This window comes from Calliphora vicina, chromosome 5 (assembly GCF_958450345.1).
Source record: "Calliphora vicina chromosome 5, idCalVici1.1, whole genome shotgun sequence".
In the NCBI taxonomy this organism is placed as follows: domain Eukaryota; kingdom Metazoa; phylum Arthropoda; class Insecta; order Diptera; family Calliphoridae; genus Calliphora; species Calliphora vicina.
In genome coordinates, this window is record NC_088784.1 from 114,326,778 (window position 1) to 114,340,605 (window position 13,828).

The 13,828-nt window shown below is 30.9% G+C and overlaps 1 protein-coding gene across 1 annotated transcript; it reads right to left on the minus strand.

Annotated features, from left to right (window-relative positions):
* Nucleotides 1–510: 510 nt before the first annotated feature.
* Lrt (Leucine-rich tendon-specific protein) lies at nt 511–8,766 on the minus strand. The gene is made up of 6 exons (XM_065511740.1): nt 8,438–8,766; nt 7,860–8,341; nt 7,089–7,803; nt 3,254–3,400; nt 3,094–3,179; nt 511–1,870 (listed from the first exon to the last, which is right to left on the minus strand). Exons 1-6 carry the CDS (start codon nt 8,762–8,764, stop codon nt 1,309–1,311), a joined length of 2,319 nt encoding a protein of 772 aa, XP_065367812.1. The 5' UTR covers nt 8,765–8,766; the 3' UTR covers nt 511–1,308.
* Between the last annotated feature and the right edge of the window lie 5,062 nt (nt 8,767–13,828).

A 13,828-nucleotide genomic window follows, 5' to 3' on the forward strand; every position in this document is an offset into this window, starting at 1 on the left:
ACTATCACAATTTTTAGTTGATCGAAGATCTCTGTACATTTAAGCATTATATATTTGAAAATTTTTTTAATACTATTTGACTATGAAAAATATAAAGAAATCAAAAAACATACCTTGTGCATATGTATGTAGTATGTACAATAGGGTGGTCTATCGACGAAGAAAATTGTTGTACCCTTCTAAAATTAAACTTTGTTACGTTTTATAAGGATTTCCAAAATGTTTAGTTTTTTCTTTTATTTGTATTCTGTATCATGTGAAAACAAGAACATTTATTCAACTATTCGCCGAAATACAACTCATACGATTGGTTGTGATTTAAGCCTTGATATTAAAATATTACGATCGTGTTAATTAATTTACGCCATCGACTTAGATACAAAAGCTGTCCATTATACATACATATAACATGTAAACGTTTGAACAAATTAGAGAGTTTTATTTAATTCGGAACTACTTGACATCTAATTTTAAAACAGTTAAATATGTTTATATTTAAAACATGTCTAAACTGCATTTTCAAAAGGGCTTTTACATGAAACATTTATTTCGATTAAAATCTAACAGTTTTAGTGAAAAGATACATTTCGGGAATCCTTATAAAATAAAACAAAGCTATACGTGAGATATGTACATTAGGGTTGTGAAGGTTGTGAATGTTCCCAACTAAAATATAAGTTTAATTCATTCAAAGATACAGTTTCTCAAAACATTTTGTCCTGGTATCATTATTTGGTGACTTGGATTAAAGTATAAAATAGGTATCATGTGAAAGGTCTCTGAAATGAGCTTCAATGTCAATTCAAAAATTTTATTTTATCTTAATTTTTGCATATAATTTATTAAAATAAGTAGTTTAAATTAATACATTATAAACCCCATACAATTTACCTGAAACGGGTTTTTCCGTTTTTAACAATTTTTTGGAAACCTATTCTTCCCGATCTGATGTTTCGAAAAATTAACATTGACGCTAGGACAAACATTTTGAGAAATGGTCTCCTCAAAAGAGCTAAACTTTAATTTTAGTTGGAAATATCGACACCTTATTGTTCCTCCATACAAACGGGGCCACATACATATGTATTTATACTGTAAATTAAATGAACAATATTATACATTTGTTGGTAATTTTGATATTCAGCATCTGCTGATAATAATTTGTTTTAAAACAATGGCTGCCTGTCGAGGACTCGGTTCTTCCCAAATTTCCAAAATTAACAAAATCTGACCAAAAACTGCAAGCCTCTATTTGTCGTGAAAAGTTCAAAGTTGAATCGTTCATATGATGACTGGAATTCCTAAAGATTAGAGACTTGTTGTAGCTTGTAATTTTAAATATCGAGTTCGATTTTCGGAATCAGCTAAACGAGCAATATGTTCCGATGCTGCATAGCAAGTTGTGGCCGTTGGTGAACTAGATCTTCTGCTGCTACGACCATTATTGGAATTATGATTGTCGGTGGCGTTATCTGTATGTCGAAGACGTGATGCCGCCCAAATCAAAACTAACAAAGATGTCACCAAAATTCCTAAGCCAATACCTGGTAAGAAACTTTTATTTAATGAGTTAAAAAAATCGAAAGTCCTTTGGGAATAGGCATCTGAGTCCTCTTCCTGGTGGCTGACTTTCGTGTTGAATATTCTTCCACTATTAGGAAAGTCTACAGCCAAAGCGTTTATGTTTCGATGTTCCGTTTCGACAGACTTATCAAATTTTGTAAAATCAGCATAAGGACGACGTTTAAATTGTCTAGCTTTTGGAAGGTTGCCTGGATTGCTAATTTGTAGTTGAGTTATATTAGAGCAACCAACTGTTATGTCAGAATGTGGCTGATATTCTTGGACCATAACCAAGCAAAACCGATAGCTAGAAATGTACAAAATTAGATTAGTTTCAATGGTAATTTCAGTCCTACGACGCGTCGTATGTATGTACATTAGAGTGTCCCTTAGAATTAAATTTTTTGAAATGTTGACACGGTACCCCCTGAAAACTTTCGTAATGACCTAAAATACCACCAAAAAAATGTTGTTTTAATATTTTTCAAAATATGTTAATTTTGTTCTTACATTTCTGGTTCTAGTAGCCTGGCGATTTTTTAATAACATTAACATTTTTTAACCAATTTCATTTATATCTCATTAGAACGACAATTTCGACTCTTTTAAATAAAATTCCAAAAGTATTTATAATAGCAAAATTTAAAAAAGAAACTGAAAAATATGCATTTTTTCCCCTTATAAATGCACCTCAAAACTAAATCGAAAGTCGGTATGGGTTGCCCTTCTTAGAACAAGCTAAACATTTTTTGGTGTTATTTTAGGTCATTACGATAGTTTTTAATTTAATTCTAAGGGACACTCTAATGTACATATCGTCACCTAAAATGCAAAATAACGTAACATCACTTTTCATAAGTTTATAGGAGAAGCACTACTTGAGATATTGAAACAAAATTTTCAAATCTGATTTACAATGACTCTAGAAATATATTTTATGAAAAAAAACTAATTTTTTCAAAGCACACTTTAAGTTATGTGGCTTACGTTTTTTTGAATTGTTATTTTCTGAAACAAAAAAACGTATCATCAATATAAATTTTTATGAAAAAATAAAAACTTAAATAAAAATATTTTTTTTATTTTAAATAAAAGCAGTTTATATATGCATTTTTAATTTTATTATGTTTTTTTTTATTTTAATTACTAACAACTACTTTTTTAAACTAAAAAACGTTCTTCATTAAATTTTCATTAAGACTGCAACAAATATTCAAATGCAACAAATTTATTTAAAACAAATTAGGATACTACCTAAAATAAGGTAAAAACGATTTATTAATTAATTTATTAATCAAAGCGTATACGTTATTTTGTTCAAGAAAATCATATACTTGATGATACTTTAGTATCAATTTTGGTTATAACTAGGTTATTTTTGATAGTAAAAGTTTAAAATTAAAATGTACACATATGTAATATGATGTAGTGAATCGTAATCAATAATAAAATCAATTTCGAATTTTTTGATGATACGTTGTTTTGCATTTTAGGTGACGATATGTATATGATGAGCAACTCATTTATTACCTCTCTCCTATATCCAAAGAAGAACTGTCCGGCACTAAAACGCTAACGGTGTTCTGGCCATTGATAATTTTGCTTTCACAATGTATCTGTCAAGGATGTAGAATTAATGATTCTAGCTAGCTCTTTAGTATTTTGTGAATTATTAGTATATTTTTCTTACCGGGGAATTGTCAATAAGAATTTCGTTAATATTTTCTTCCTTATACACAAATATTGCATCGCACATATAATCTTTTTTACTAAGATTTATAATCCAAGTTAGAATTAGTCCATAATCAGTAGAAAAGTGAAGTTCTCGTAAAACGATCTGCGGGATAAAACAATATATTAATTATATCGTTAGCTAAAATGCAAAAAGGCGTAAGTAACAAAAATATAATTTTACAGGAGAAGCAAAACACTTTGTGAAATGAAAACTATAAACATTTTTAACGAAGTTTTTCTAATTTCACAAAAATTTGTTTTTGTTTTATATACAAATTCTTAACAGAACAAACGCACCAAAATTCAAGCGTTGGTTTGCCTTTCATAATTTGAAAATTTTGTATATAAAACAAAAACAAATTTTTAAAATTTTTGAAATTTTGTTTTTGCTTTCCATATAAATATCACTTTGGTGGCGTGATTTACAAAATTAGGGCCTTAAGCAAATTAATTTTTTAGTAAAAATTGCCTTCGTCGCCATGAAAAGTGCTGCTACGATTATGAAGTCTCATGAACGTTTTTAAATTTGGTTGGTATGTAACTCAGAAATATAATCAAAATTATAATTTCTAATGGATTGATATTAATTAATTTTAGTATACATATAACGTTTTTGGCACACATTTTAATTTAAAATTTAATTATTTTTGTTTTAAAGAAGTTTTGCTTGATAACTCGTTAAATAAAAATTTAGCGGTTTTAATCAGTGCACGTTGGGTTCAAATGGTATAAAAGTGGCGATTAATTGAAAATTAGAAATAAAGTTTTTATAATAAATTTTGGTATAGGGTAAAAGTAGAAAAAATTCTACATCACTAGCTGTAAAAATAAATCAACTAAATTGTTTACTTCTTTTCAGTGAATTTAAAAAATGGGAAATTTTTACAATTCAACCGATTATTGTTAGTGTTAAATCTATTAAAAGTAAATCTTTAATAATGGAACCTTCAACATCAGGTATTAAAGTATATAGTAAAATTTTGTTTTTTTATAAAAATTATGTGTATATATTTTTAATAATTTTTTTAAAAAAGGTCCAAAATTGGAATAATTTCCGCATTTAATGGGCCACAAGTATTAAGTTAGTAATAGTTGAAATTAGTTTTATAAATTTTAGAATAGTATAGGATATCAGCTTATATTTAAGAAAAAAAGTCCAGACAATACCCGGCCATTTTTTTTATTTTAATTTTTGTGTAAAAACTTTGGTTGTCATCTATTTAACAAGACCAGTAAATGATAACAACGATGAAGATAGTGATGATGAAGATTATAATAATGATGATGAAGATAATGATTATAATGAAGCTAATGATAATTGGGATATTTGTGGTGAATTTGAGAATGCTGAATAATACAAATATTTTAATATATTGTTTTATTAAGAAAGTAAAACGAAACCAAAGAAAGATTCCCCCAAAACTTTTAAATTTATTTATTTTTTCAGATTAAATTTTACATTTACTGAATTTAGTGAAAGAAAAACTGGATACAAATTTATACTAATAGGAATACATATTACATATTAACTTATTCTTTAAATTTATTTTGTTTTCAAAGTTACAGCGAAAATTATATTTTTCCGAAAAACAAAAAACGCTTAAGAAGTTAAATTTTTTTCCATTTTATGATTATGATTATTCATTACAAAAATTTCTTTTGTGACTTTTTTGAAAAAAATTTTACATTTATAAAATTTTGTGAAAAACAAAAATTAGAATTTAAATTAAATTGATATTAATATAAATACATATCGCTCATTTGCTGCAACAACGTCATAATTCAAAAAAGTCGTTTCGAGAAAAACGGCTTTGAATGTTTTATGACATTTTACTATTTCTTAAATAAATTTTCAACAGATCATGCGATTTCAGAAACGCAACCTGATTTATAAAACAAAAAATGGATTTTAAATTAAAGTTATACTAATATAAATACATACAAATAATTTGTCTTTTTTAATAGCACATTAGGTATGCTTTAATTTCCAATTATATTCAATAATTTATCGCTTTCCATTTCAAAGTTACAGCAAAAATTGTGAACAAATGTCTTTTTTTCCAAAAAACAATAATGCGCTTAAAGGGTTAAAAACATTTTTTTAACCTTTTTTTTCTAAAATGTTGTGTTTTTATATGTAAAACTACGGCTTCTATGAATTAATCGCCACTTTGGGTACCATCGAACCCACTGTGCAGTGGTTTTATTTAAAGTTAGTGGTTAGTGGTTTCTGGCGTTATTATAAGTGCAATCTGGTGGGTTATGGTCTTAAAGTTTTGGCAACACTGAACCGTTTAGAGGTTACAGATTTATTTCCCTCTTTTTTATACCCTTCACCTTCGTGAGAAGGGTATATATAAGTTTGTCATTCCGTTTGTAATTTCCACATTTTTCATTTCCGACCCTATAAAGTATATATATTCTGGATCCTTATAGATAGCGGAGTCGATTAAGCCATGTCCGTCTGTCTGTCTGTTGAAATCAATTTTCCGAAGGCTCCAGATATCTCCGGGATCCAAATCTTCAAAAATTTTGGTGTTTTGTTTCGTTTGGCGTTGTTGTTGTTTTTTGTTTTCTTGATAAATTTAGGATGCTGTATGCTGAAAGTGGGCAATGTACATACATATATACTAATTATAAAAAATAATAATGCATCCACAACAAAGGTGAAGGGTATATAAGATCCGGCATAGCCGAATATAGCACTCTTACTTGTTTTCCTATACCTTTGTGCAACTTTTCATGATATGGAAATGATATTCTATTAACCAACGTCAGAAAAACATGAATTGATAAGTCGTCCATGCACTTCTTCAAACATTTTTCAAAGAAAACCATTTCATTATATTTAGTTTGAAAAAAATGTAATTACGTCGTTTTGCATATATTAAATAAACACACTTGTAGTTACGTCCCTTTGTTTTTTATTAATAAAAGCGTAAATTTTGATCGCATTCGTAATAATCAATCAAAAAATCGATTTTGAATTTTTTGTTAGTTACGCCTTTTTGCATTTTAGCTAACGATATACATATGTATTTTAAGGGCAAGTTTTATAGTCTGTACTAAAGGGCTATATTAAATTTAAACACAATTGAGAATTTTTATTCAAGTTACATATTATTTATATTTTCTCTGGTTATACATAAGTAATATACAGGAAACAGAAATAAGCTGTAAAAAAATAAACTGTTTAAAGAAATTAACTCGATTTTTTTAAATTTTTCTTTGATGTAGATTTAAAATATTGAGAAAAATAAGTACATATGTAGTACATATTATGTACTATATTGCACTTTTGTTAAAGTACTGGGATAAACATTGCGATTTTTTACATATTAACACAGTATGAAATGAAAACAAGTAAGTAAACAAATAAGAAAGTATGGTCGGAAAAGCCAGGACATATACTGAGTAAATGAGCAAAAACATTTTAATAATTTATTTTTGTGAATGATTTACAGAAGTAGGCCTTATATGGGATCTAAGCAATTATGAACCGATCGCCATGAAATTATGTCATGTGATTTATTTCTATATGACACTTTTTTTTTAAATAATGGACCGATTTCAGCCAGTTTCAATAGACTTTGTCCTTGGATCGAAAAAAAAATCTATGTGTCAAATCGAAAAATCTTTAGATTCTTAAAATAATCTTTATTTTAAGAAACGTAGTTGTGTGGATGCAAATCTTGCAGTCAATAAATGAGCTTGAATTTAAATAAAGTGAGAATTTTAATGTATTTTTAAGTATAAAGGTTTGGTTGGTTTGGTTATTTCAAAATGCATACCTCGTCCGATAGATCTTTAATTTGATGTGTAGAGTGATTTTTTTTTGCAAATGCTCCCAATTGTTCAATGATATTTGCATTGTCTTTTTCCATATTTTCCATGTCACAGCTCAACATTTCCATTGGTACTTGTATTAAAGGTGCTCCTTCTAATTTTGGGGGTGTGGCACATGTTATAGTGAGGAGATCATGTGAAACTAAATTGGCCGTTTGTAGCCATTCGGCGAATTCTCGAATGGTGCAATCACAAGATAATGGATTTTCTTGCATGGATATACTTCTCAATTCTAGTGCGCCATCTAAGGCATTTCTTGCCACAATTGAAATGTCATTTCCAGATAATCCCAAATCAGTTAGAGAGGGCAAGGGTGTTATGAGATCTGATGTAAGAGCCCTCAGAAAATTGTGTGTTAAATCGAGTGTAGTTAGTCTAGTTAGATGTTGTAATGATGCACCCGAAATAGCCACTATGCCGTTATAGCTCAAATCTAGAGTTTCCAATGACCCTAATCCGTAAAAAGCATGATCTTGTAAGACATCTATTTGATTGTGCCGCAAAGAAAGTATCTGCAGTTTAGAAAATTTTACGAAAGCCTTGTTTTGTATGCTTTTTATAAGATTGCGATTTAAATTCAAACTGGCTAGGTTCTTTAATATGGGTAATGAAACAGTTGTCAATGGTCCATTTAAGTTATTGGCACTGATGTCAAGATCCCTGCAAAGAATAAACATTAAAACAACATATTTGAGTGTGATGTAATTTTTTCAAACCTTAAATTGAGACACAGGGTTAGGGCTTTTAAGCTGAATGCGTAGTCACCCAACCGGTTGCCACCTAATTTTAGAATTTCCAATTTTCTAAGATTAACAAATGTTCTTTGTGAAATACTCGACAACTGATTGTTGCCAAGATCTAAATACTCTAGATTTACTAGAGTAGCTAAATCTGAGGTACCAAGAGCTTTAATTTTGTTATTTGACAAGTCTAATCGTTCCAACTGTACCAGTATTGCAATGGAACTCCATGGTACGCTGAGAAGAGCATTTCCAGGTAAACCCAATGCTAGAAGAGGCCCCTTAATACCCAAAAAGGCAGATTTATGAACACGTTTTATTTCACCGGATGAAATAATGAGGCATCTTAAGGAAACTTTATCAAATATTCGAGCATCGCTGAGAAACGTAACGTTTCGTAATGAAATATCCAGCAAAGCTACAGAATAAGGAGTTGTGTGTAAGTTTTCCGCCAATTTCTAATTAAGAACAAAACAAAAAGTTTTTATACATGCTTATATCAATGCTATTTAAATCAAATATGTATTTAAGTATGTTATTAATTAAACACTCACTGTTAGACCATGTACGTCACCATTGCAACGCAAAGTATGAGGTAAGTCGCAGGCACATTCTAACGATCTGGAACCCGTTATATTCGGGCACCTCCATTCTGTGGAATCATCGTCTATTGGTATTGATGAAACGTCAACAGCTTCTTTATATTTCTTTTTCGGCGATCCTTTATTAACGAATTTTGCAGTTTTCTTGCTGGAAGGTGCTGGAGGGACGGTTGTTATTGAAACATTCTCATATATATTTCTTGTTGCTGATAATGTTTTAAATGTGGAGTCCGGTTCTAATATTTGGCTGATTTTTGAATTATCCATTACATCATGCATAACAGCAGGGGTAACTTGATATTGTTGACATATTGCCAAAACTCCAATAATTAATTTTACTATTTGCTGCAATAACATCATCGTTAATGGAAATCTGAAACTAAACCAATTTATCGTTACTAATATAACAATTGTAAAATATGTGCCTTAAAAATAAGTCTTTTTCAATTCGCTTCCTTGATTTTCTAAACTTTTTTCTAGAAAAATAACGGCTATGTGCTTCCAAACTGTTTGTTTTCGAGTACTTTATGCCAATTAGCCTTATAATTAGAGTAAAGGTACGGACTAGTGTGATCGGCCCGGTTAGATCCGGTTTTTTTTAAAAGCTCACATTTCGAATATAGAAGAAACCGGGTTTTTCTTAGAGGTGTCAAATATTCGACATATTCTAAAAACCGGTTTTCGAATAATTCGAAAAGGCTAATTTTTTAAAAACCGGGTTTCGGTTTTTTCTATAAAAAACCGGTTCGAATAACCGGTTTTTAGTCTTTTTTGTCAATTTAAGAATTAAGGTATATTAAATTATTTTTTTATTAAAACAAATTAAAAAATCGTTCAGTGAAAAGAAAGGATGTATATTAATAGATATTTTATATAATAATGGTTAATTTTAAGCGTATTTTTTTCCTTAAATTATTTTTTATTAAAGAAGAAACATGGACTATCTGTTAAAATTGCATTGTATAAAAGATTTAATTCGATAGTTTTGAAAATTTGTCCAAATAATTAAAATTTTCTTTTAAGTCGCTCGTTGTTGCAATATTAGTTCTTTTGTGTAGATTTTGAACTTCTTTTAATGTTAAACTGAGCTGAGCTTCTAAATTTTGCGATTCACTTTCAATATATTCTAAATCAGAGTTTGATGAACTTTTATTTAGTTCTGACCAAAAAGTCAATTAAAAATTGTTACTGCATACGGTACAACAAGCCGAATTTATTACAGGTGACGTTAAAAAGCCATCTGATTATTTTTAGCTCGATATGTTTTCTGACTTCTATCTTTTTATATTACATTTTAAGAGTTTTCAATAAACTCAAATTATTTATAAAATAACGGTAACGGTATTTTAGCGTAACGGAAGTAGCGGTAATTACAGTAATACTCTATAGTATTTCATATAAAATGTAACCAATTTAGGTAGAACTAGAATACATACATAATCATCCTAACTACAAAAGCCTTAAAGTCTATTTTAAGTCCATAAAGTTGACTATTATTTTAAATTTCGTACCATAAAACAAAATTTCAAATATACACACAGTTACTAAAGTATACATACGATTGACTTTTTGGGCCTTTTTTAAAAAATCTATATATTTAAAAATACAAGGCCTGACTCATTCATTCACTCACTCACTCATTCACTGCTTCATCAGTCATGAGTGAGTGAGTGAATGAATGAGTCAGGCCTTGTATTTTTAAATATATAGATTTTTTAAAAAAGGCCCAAAAAGTCAATCCTACGTATACTTTAGTAACTGTGTGTACATACATAATTTAAAATGTTGTTTTATTATTTCAAAAAAAAACTTTTTGTTTTGAACTTTTATGTACATTTTGTTTTTTGAAATTTCTTTTTATTATTTACATTCATTGAAAAATATTTTTAATTATTTGAATGTATATGTTGGAAAAAGTTTTGAAACTTTTTTCAAATAAAAACAAAAGTTCTATTTTAAAAAAGTCGACTTTAACAAAAATTAACCTTTAAATTTCTTTCATAGTTAGGGTGAAAGTTTTCTCATCTTCGCTTCCATTTCCAGCAGTTAAGCAAGTAGTCAATGTATCCCTTATACGAGTAGACAGTAATTGTCACTAATGTCTTATCAATTGGCTGACTCCAATTGATATATTTTGGGTCATTTGACACGTATGTGCTCGTTGCAGTGCAGAGAGGTTACTTTATACATACCAAGTAATCTAGCGTGAAGACAATCTTAGTACGTAATCTAGAGTTTAGTCACTTTAAACGTTTTGTGAGTAATTCGTATCATCGTGTTAATATCATTCTCATACAGTTTATTTTTGCGTAAGTATACTGATATCCCATATAACATAGCGTGAACTCTAGTGTCTCTTAGTAACCTATAGGGATATCACATTAAACGTTTATTTTGTAATGAACTTTAGAAAGTAGTTATTTTAACAACTAAGTACAAGCAATCTATTGGAGAGTTGTTGGAGGAATGATTGTTTACCAGCAATCGTTTATTGGGCTGTCTGTGATATGTCTTTTTAGATGACTATTTGTGGTCAATTAGCACCCGTACATGGTAAAATAACTAGTTATGTAGCTGATCAAGTAACCAGATATGTAACTAGTAAAGTAACTGACGCTATGTAAGCAGTAAGTGAATCCAATGCGTTGACTACTTTGGACGACCAAAAGGGTCAAAAATAACTAGTTATGTAGCTATTGAAGTAACTAGTTCCCACCCTAAATGATGGGTAAAATCCAATGCGAATTTATAGAAAGTGACGACAGAACTACAACAAATACAACATGTACAAAAACAACAGGTACTTTGTTTTTGTTAAAAGATAAGTCAACTGTCAAAGTTGCCTGTTGTTGTTTTTGCTTTTTGGATTGTTGTATTTTTCGCCACAACAAAAACATGTGAATTGACAGTTCAATTATCTAAACAAGTGAAGAAAAAAATAATCAGCAGTTCTTCTGAGGTCACCTTTTTAAATATTCGCCTTGGTAAAATCACTAGTTCGGGGCTGTCTCTTAGAACTGCTGGGTTGCTTTTTGGTTTGTTGTATTTTTCGCCACAACAAACACAAGTGAATTGACAGTTCAATTATCTAAACAAGTGAAGAAAAAAATAATCAGCAGTTCTTCTGAGGTCACCTTTTTAAATATTCGCCTTGGTAAAATTACTAGTTCGGGGCTGTCTCTTAGAACTGCTGGGTTGCTTTTTGGTTTGTTGTATTTTTCGCCACAACAAACACAAGTGAATTGACAGTTCAATTATCTAAACAAGCTAAATACCTGGGTGTTATACTTGACAGGAAATTAACCTGGAAACTTAACATACAGGCAAGGGCAGCTAAGGCTATGTATGTCTGCAAAAGGGCCATAGACACGAGATGGGGTATTAGACCCTGGAACATGAATTGGCTAGTTGACACGGTTACTAAAACTATACTATTTTATGGGGTCTCTGCCTGGGGGGGAGCAATGGACAGGGCCTCCAATCGCATACTCTAAGACGAATGGCAATCCTGATAACAGGGGCATTGCGAACTACGGCGACGAAGTCGCTTTTTACTCTACTTAATTGGATTCCAGTAGATCTAATGTCCAGAAAACTGGCACTAAGCACTGCCTTTAGGCTCAACGCCTGCAATGCATAGAATTTTAAACATGCCTCAATAATAGGAAGATCACAAAATCTTCCTGATCATGTTGACTATTGCACCCCCAAACCCTTCTTCCTGAGGAATTTTGGTTTCTCAATCCCATCCAGTATGGAGCCTGCTGATGGTCTCTCGGTCGATGGAACGACGGAGAGAACGAGATATCGGATGGGTCCAAAAAGGGGGAAAGGGTGGGCGGTGGTATATACATTCCTGAATTCGGAATAAGAATATCCTTTAGACTCCAAAATGGATGCAGCATCCTTCAGGCCGAGATATCGGTCATAAGAAGAGCGGCAAACTGGCTCAGATATTATAGTGTATCTGGTAGAGATATCCGTATATATACTGACAGTAAATCCGCAATTAAATCCCTGGTAGATGTTTATACAACATCGAACATGGTCCAGGAATGCCGGACATCCTTAAATGAGATGGCGAGACATTCGACAGTTTTACTCACATGGGTACGTGGACACAGGGATAATGAGGGCAATTGTATTGCTGATTACCTGGCGGGAAGAGGAGCCTTGATGTCAGACGACGATATAGACTTCCTTTGTGGAATCCCGCTGTCAACCTGCAAGGAACTGATACATGACGTATATTACGAACTTGCCCAAGCAAGGTGGGAAAATGAATCCATGATATGGCCTGCGTTGGACTGTAAACGCACGTCGTATCTACTTCGGTTACAACGAATACGACTGAGCAACATGGTTGCAATGATCACCGGGCACCTTTGGTACCCATGCTGCAAGACTTGGGTTACCTTATCACGACTACTGTAGAAGTTGTCAGATTGAGGAAGAGGAAGAGACCATCCTACATTTCTTCTGTAACTGCCCGACTCTGGGTGATCTACGTGCCTTAGTACCCTCTCCGGATTATCTGTGAAGGATCTAAGGTGTATAGCATAGAACGGATTGAATGCTCTATTTTGTGCTTTTGAATGCATTCACAAAAAATTAGCCTTTTCTTGACAATATACATTAATTCTGTAAAGCAATGCATGACATCATTCATAAAATGGAGTGCAACGAAAAAAGATAAACTGACACTCCCAAAAGCAACGAGTACTTACCGAATGATGTGAATGGTTTTAATGCTGATAGAATGAATTTACGTACATGTTAAAAGTTTTACAGTACACAAGTTTAACTTAACATATTGGTGTTGCACAGTGGTACTATAAAAAACCTCGTCGCAGCTACCAATTATCTCTAATAGCTTAGGAGATATTCGCATTTTAAAATTAAATTTTCAAAATTTTTACCCACCCAACTCCAGTTTTTTGATAATATCGGGACTAAATATTTCCCGAACTTCTCCATTTTTATTTAATTGGACTAACAATAAATGTATATGTTTAAAAATCATGACCAACTTCAATGTTATATGCATTTTATTTTAAAAAATTTAAAATACTAATTCCGTAAGATTCTGTATGTTCACAAACTACATATGTATGTACACAAATGTCAACGAATGCTTAACGAATGGTGTGAATGTTTTTAGTTTCTTTCATATGGCAATCAGAAAAACAAATGTGTTTACGTATAGCTCGGCATTTTTTTGTTATTGTCGATTAAAGGCAATGCAATAGCAATGGATTTAGTAAACGTGAATGTTTTCAATCCATTATCTGGTGTATAGACGACTTTATTAGGGAAATCGGATTTCTGATAAGAACAGACATG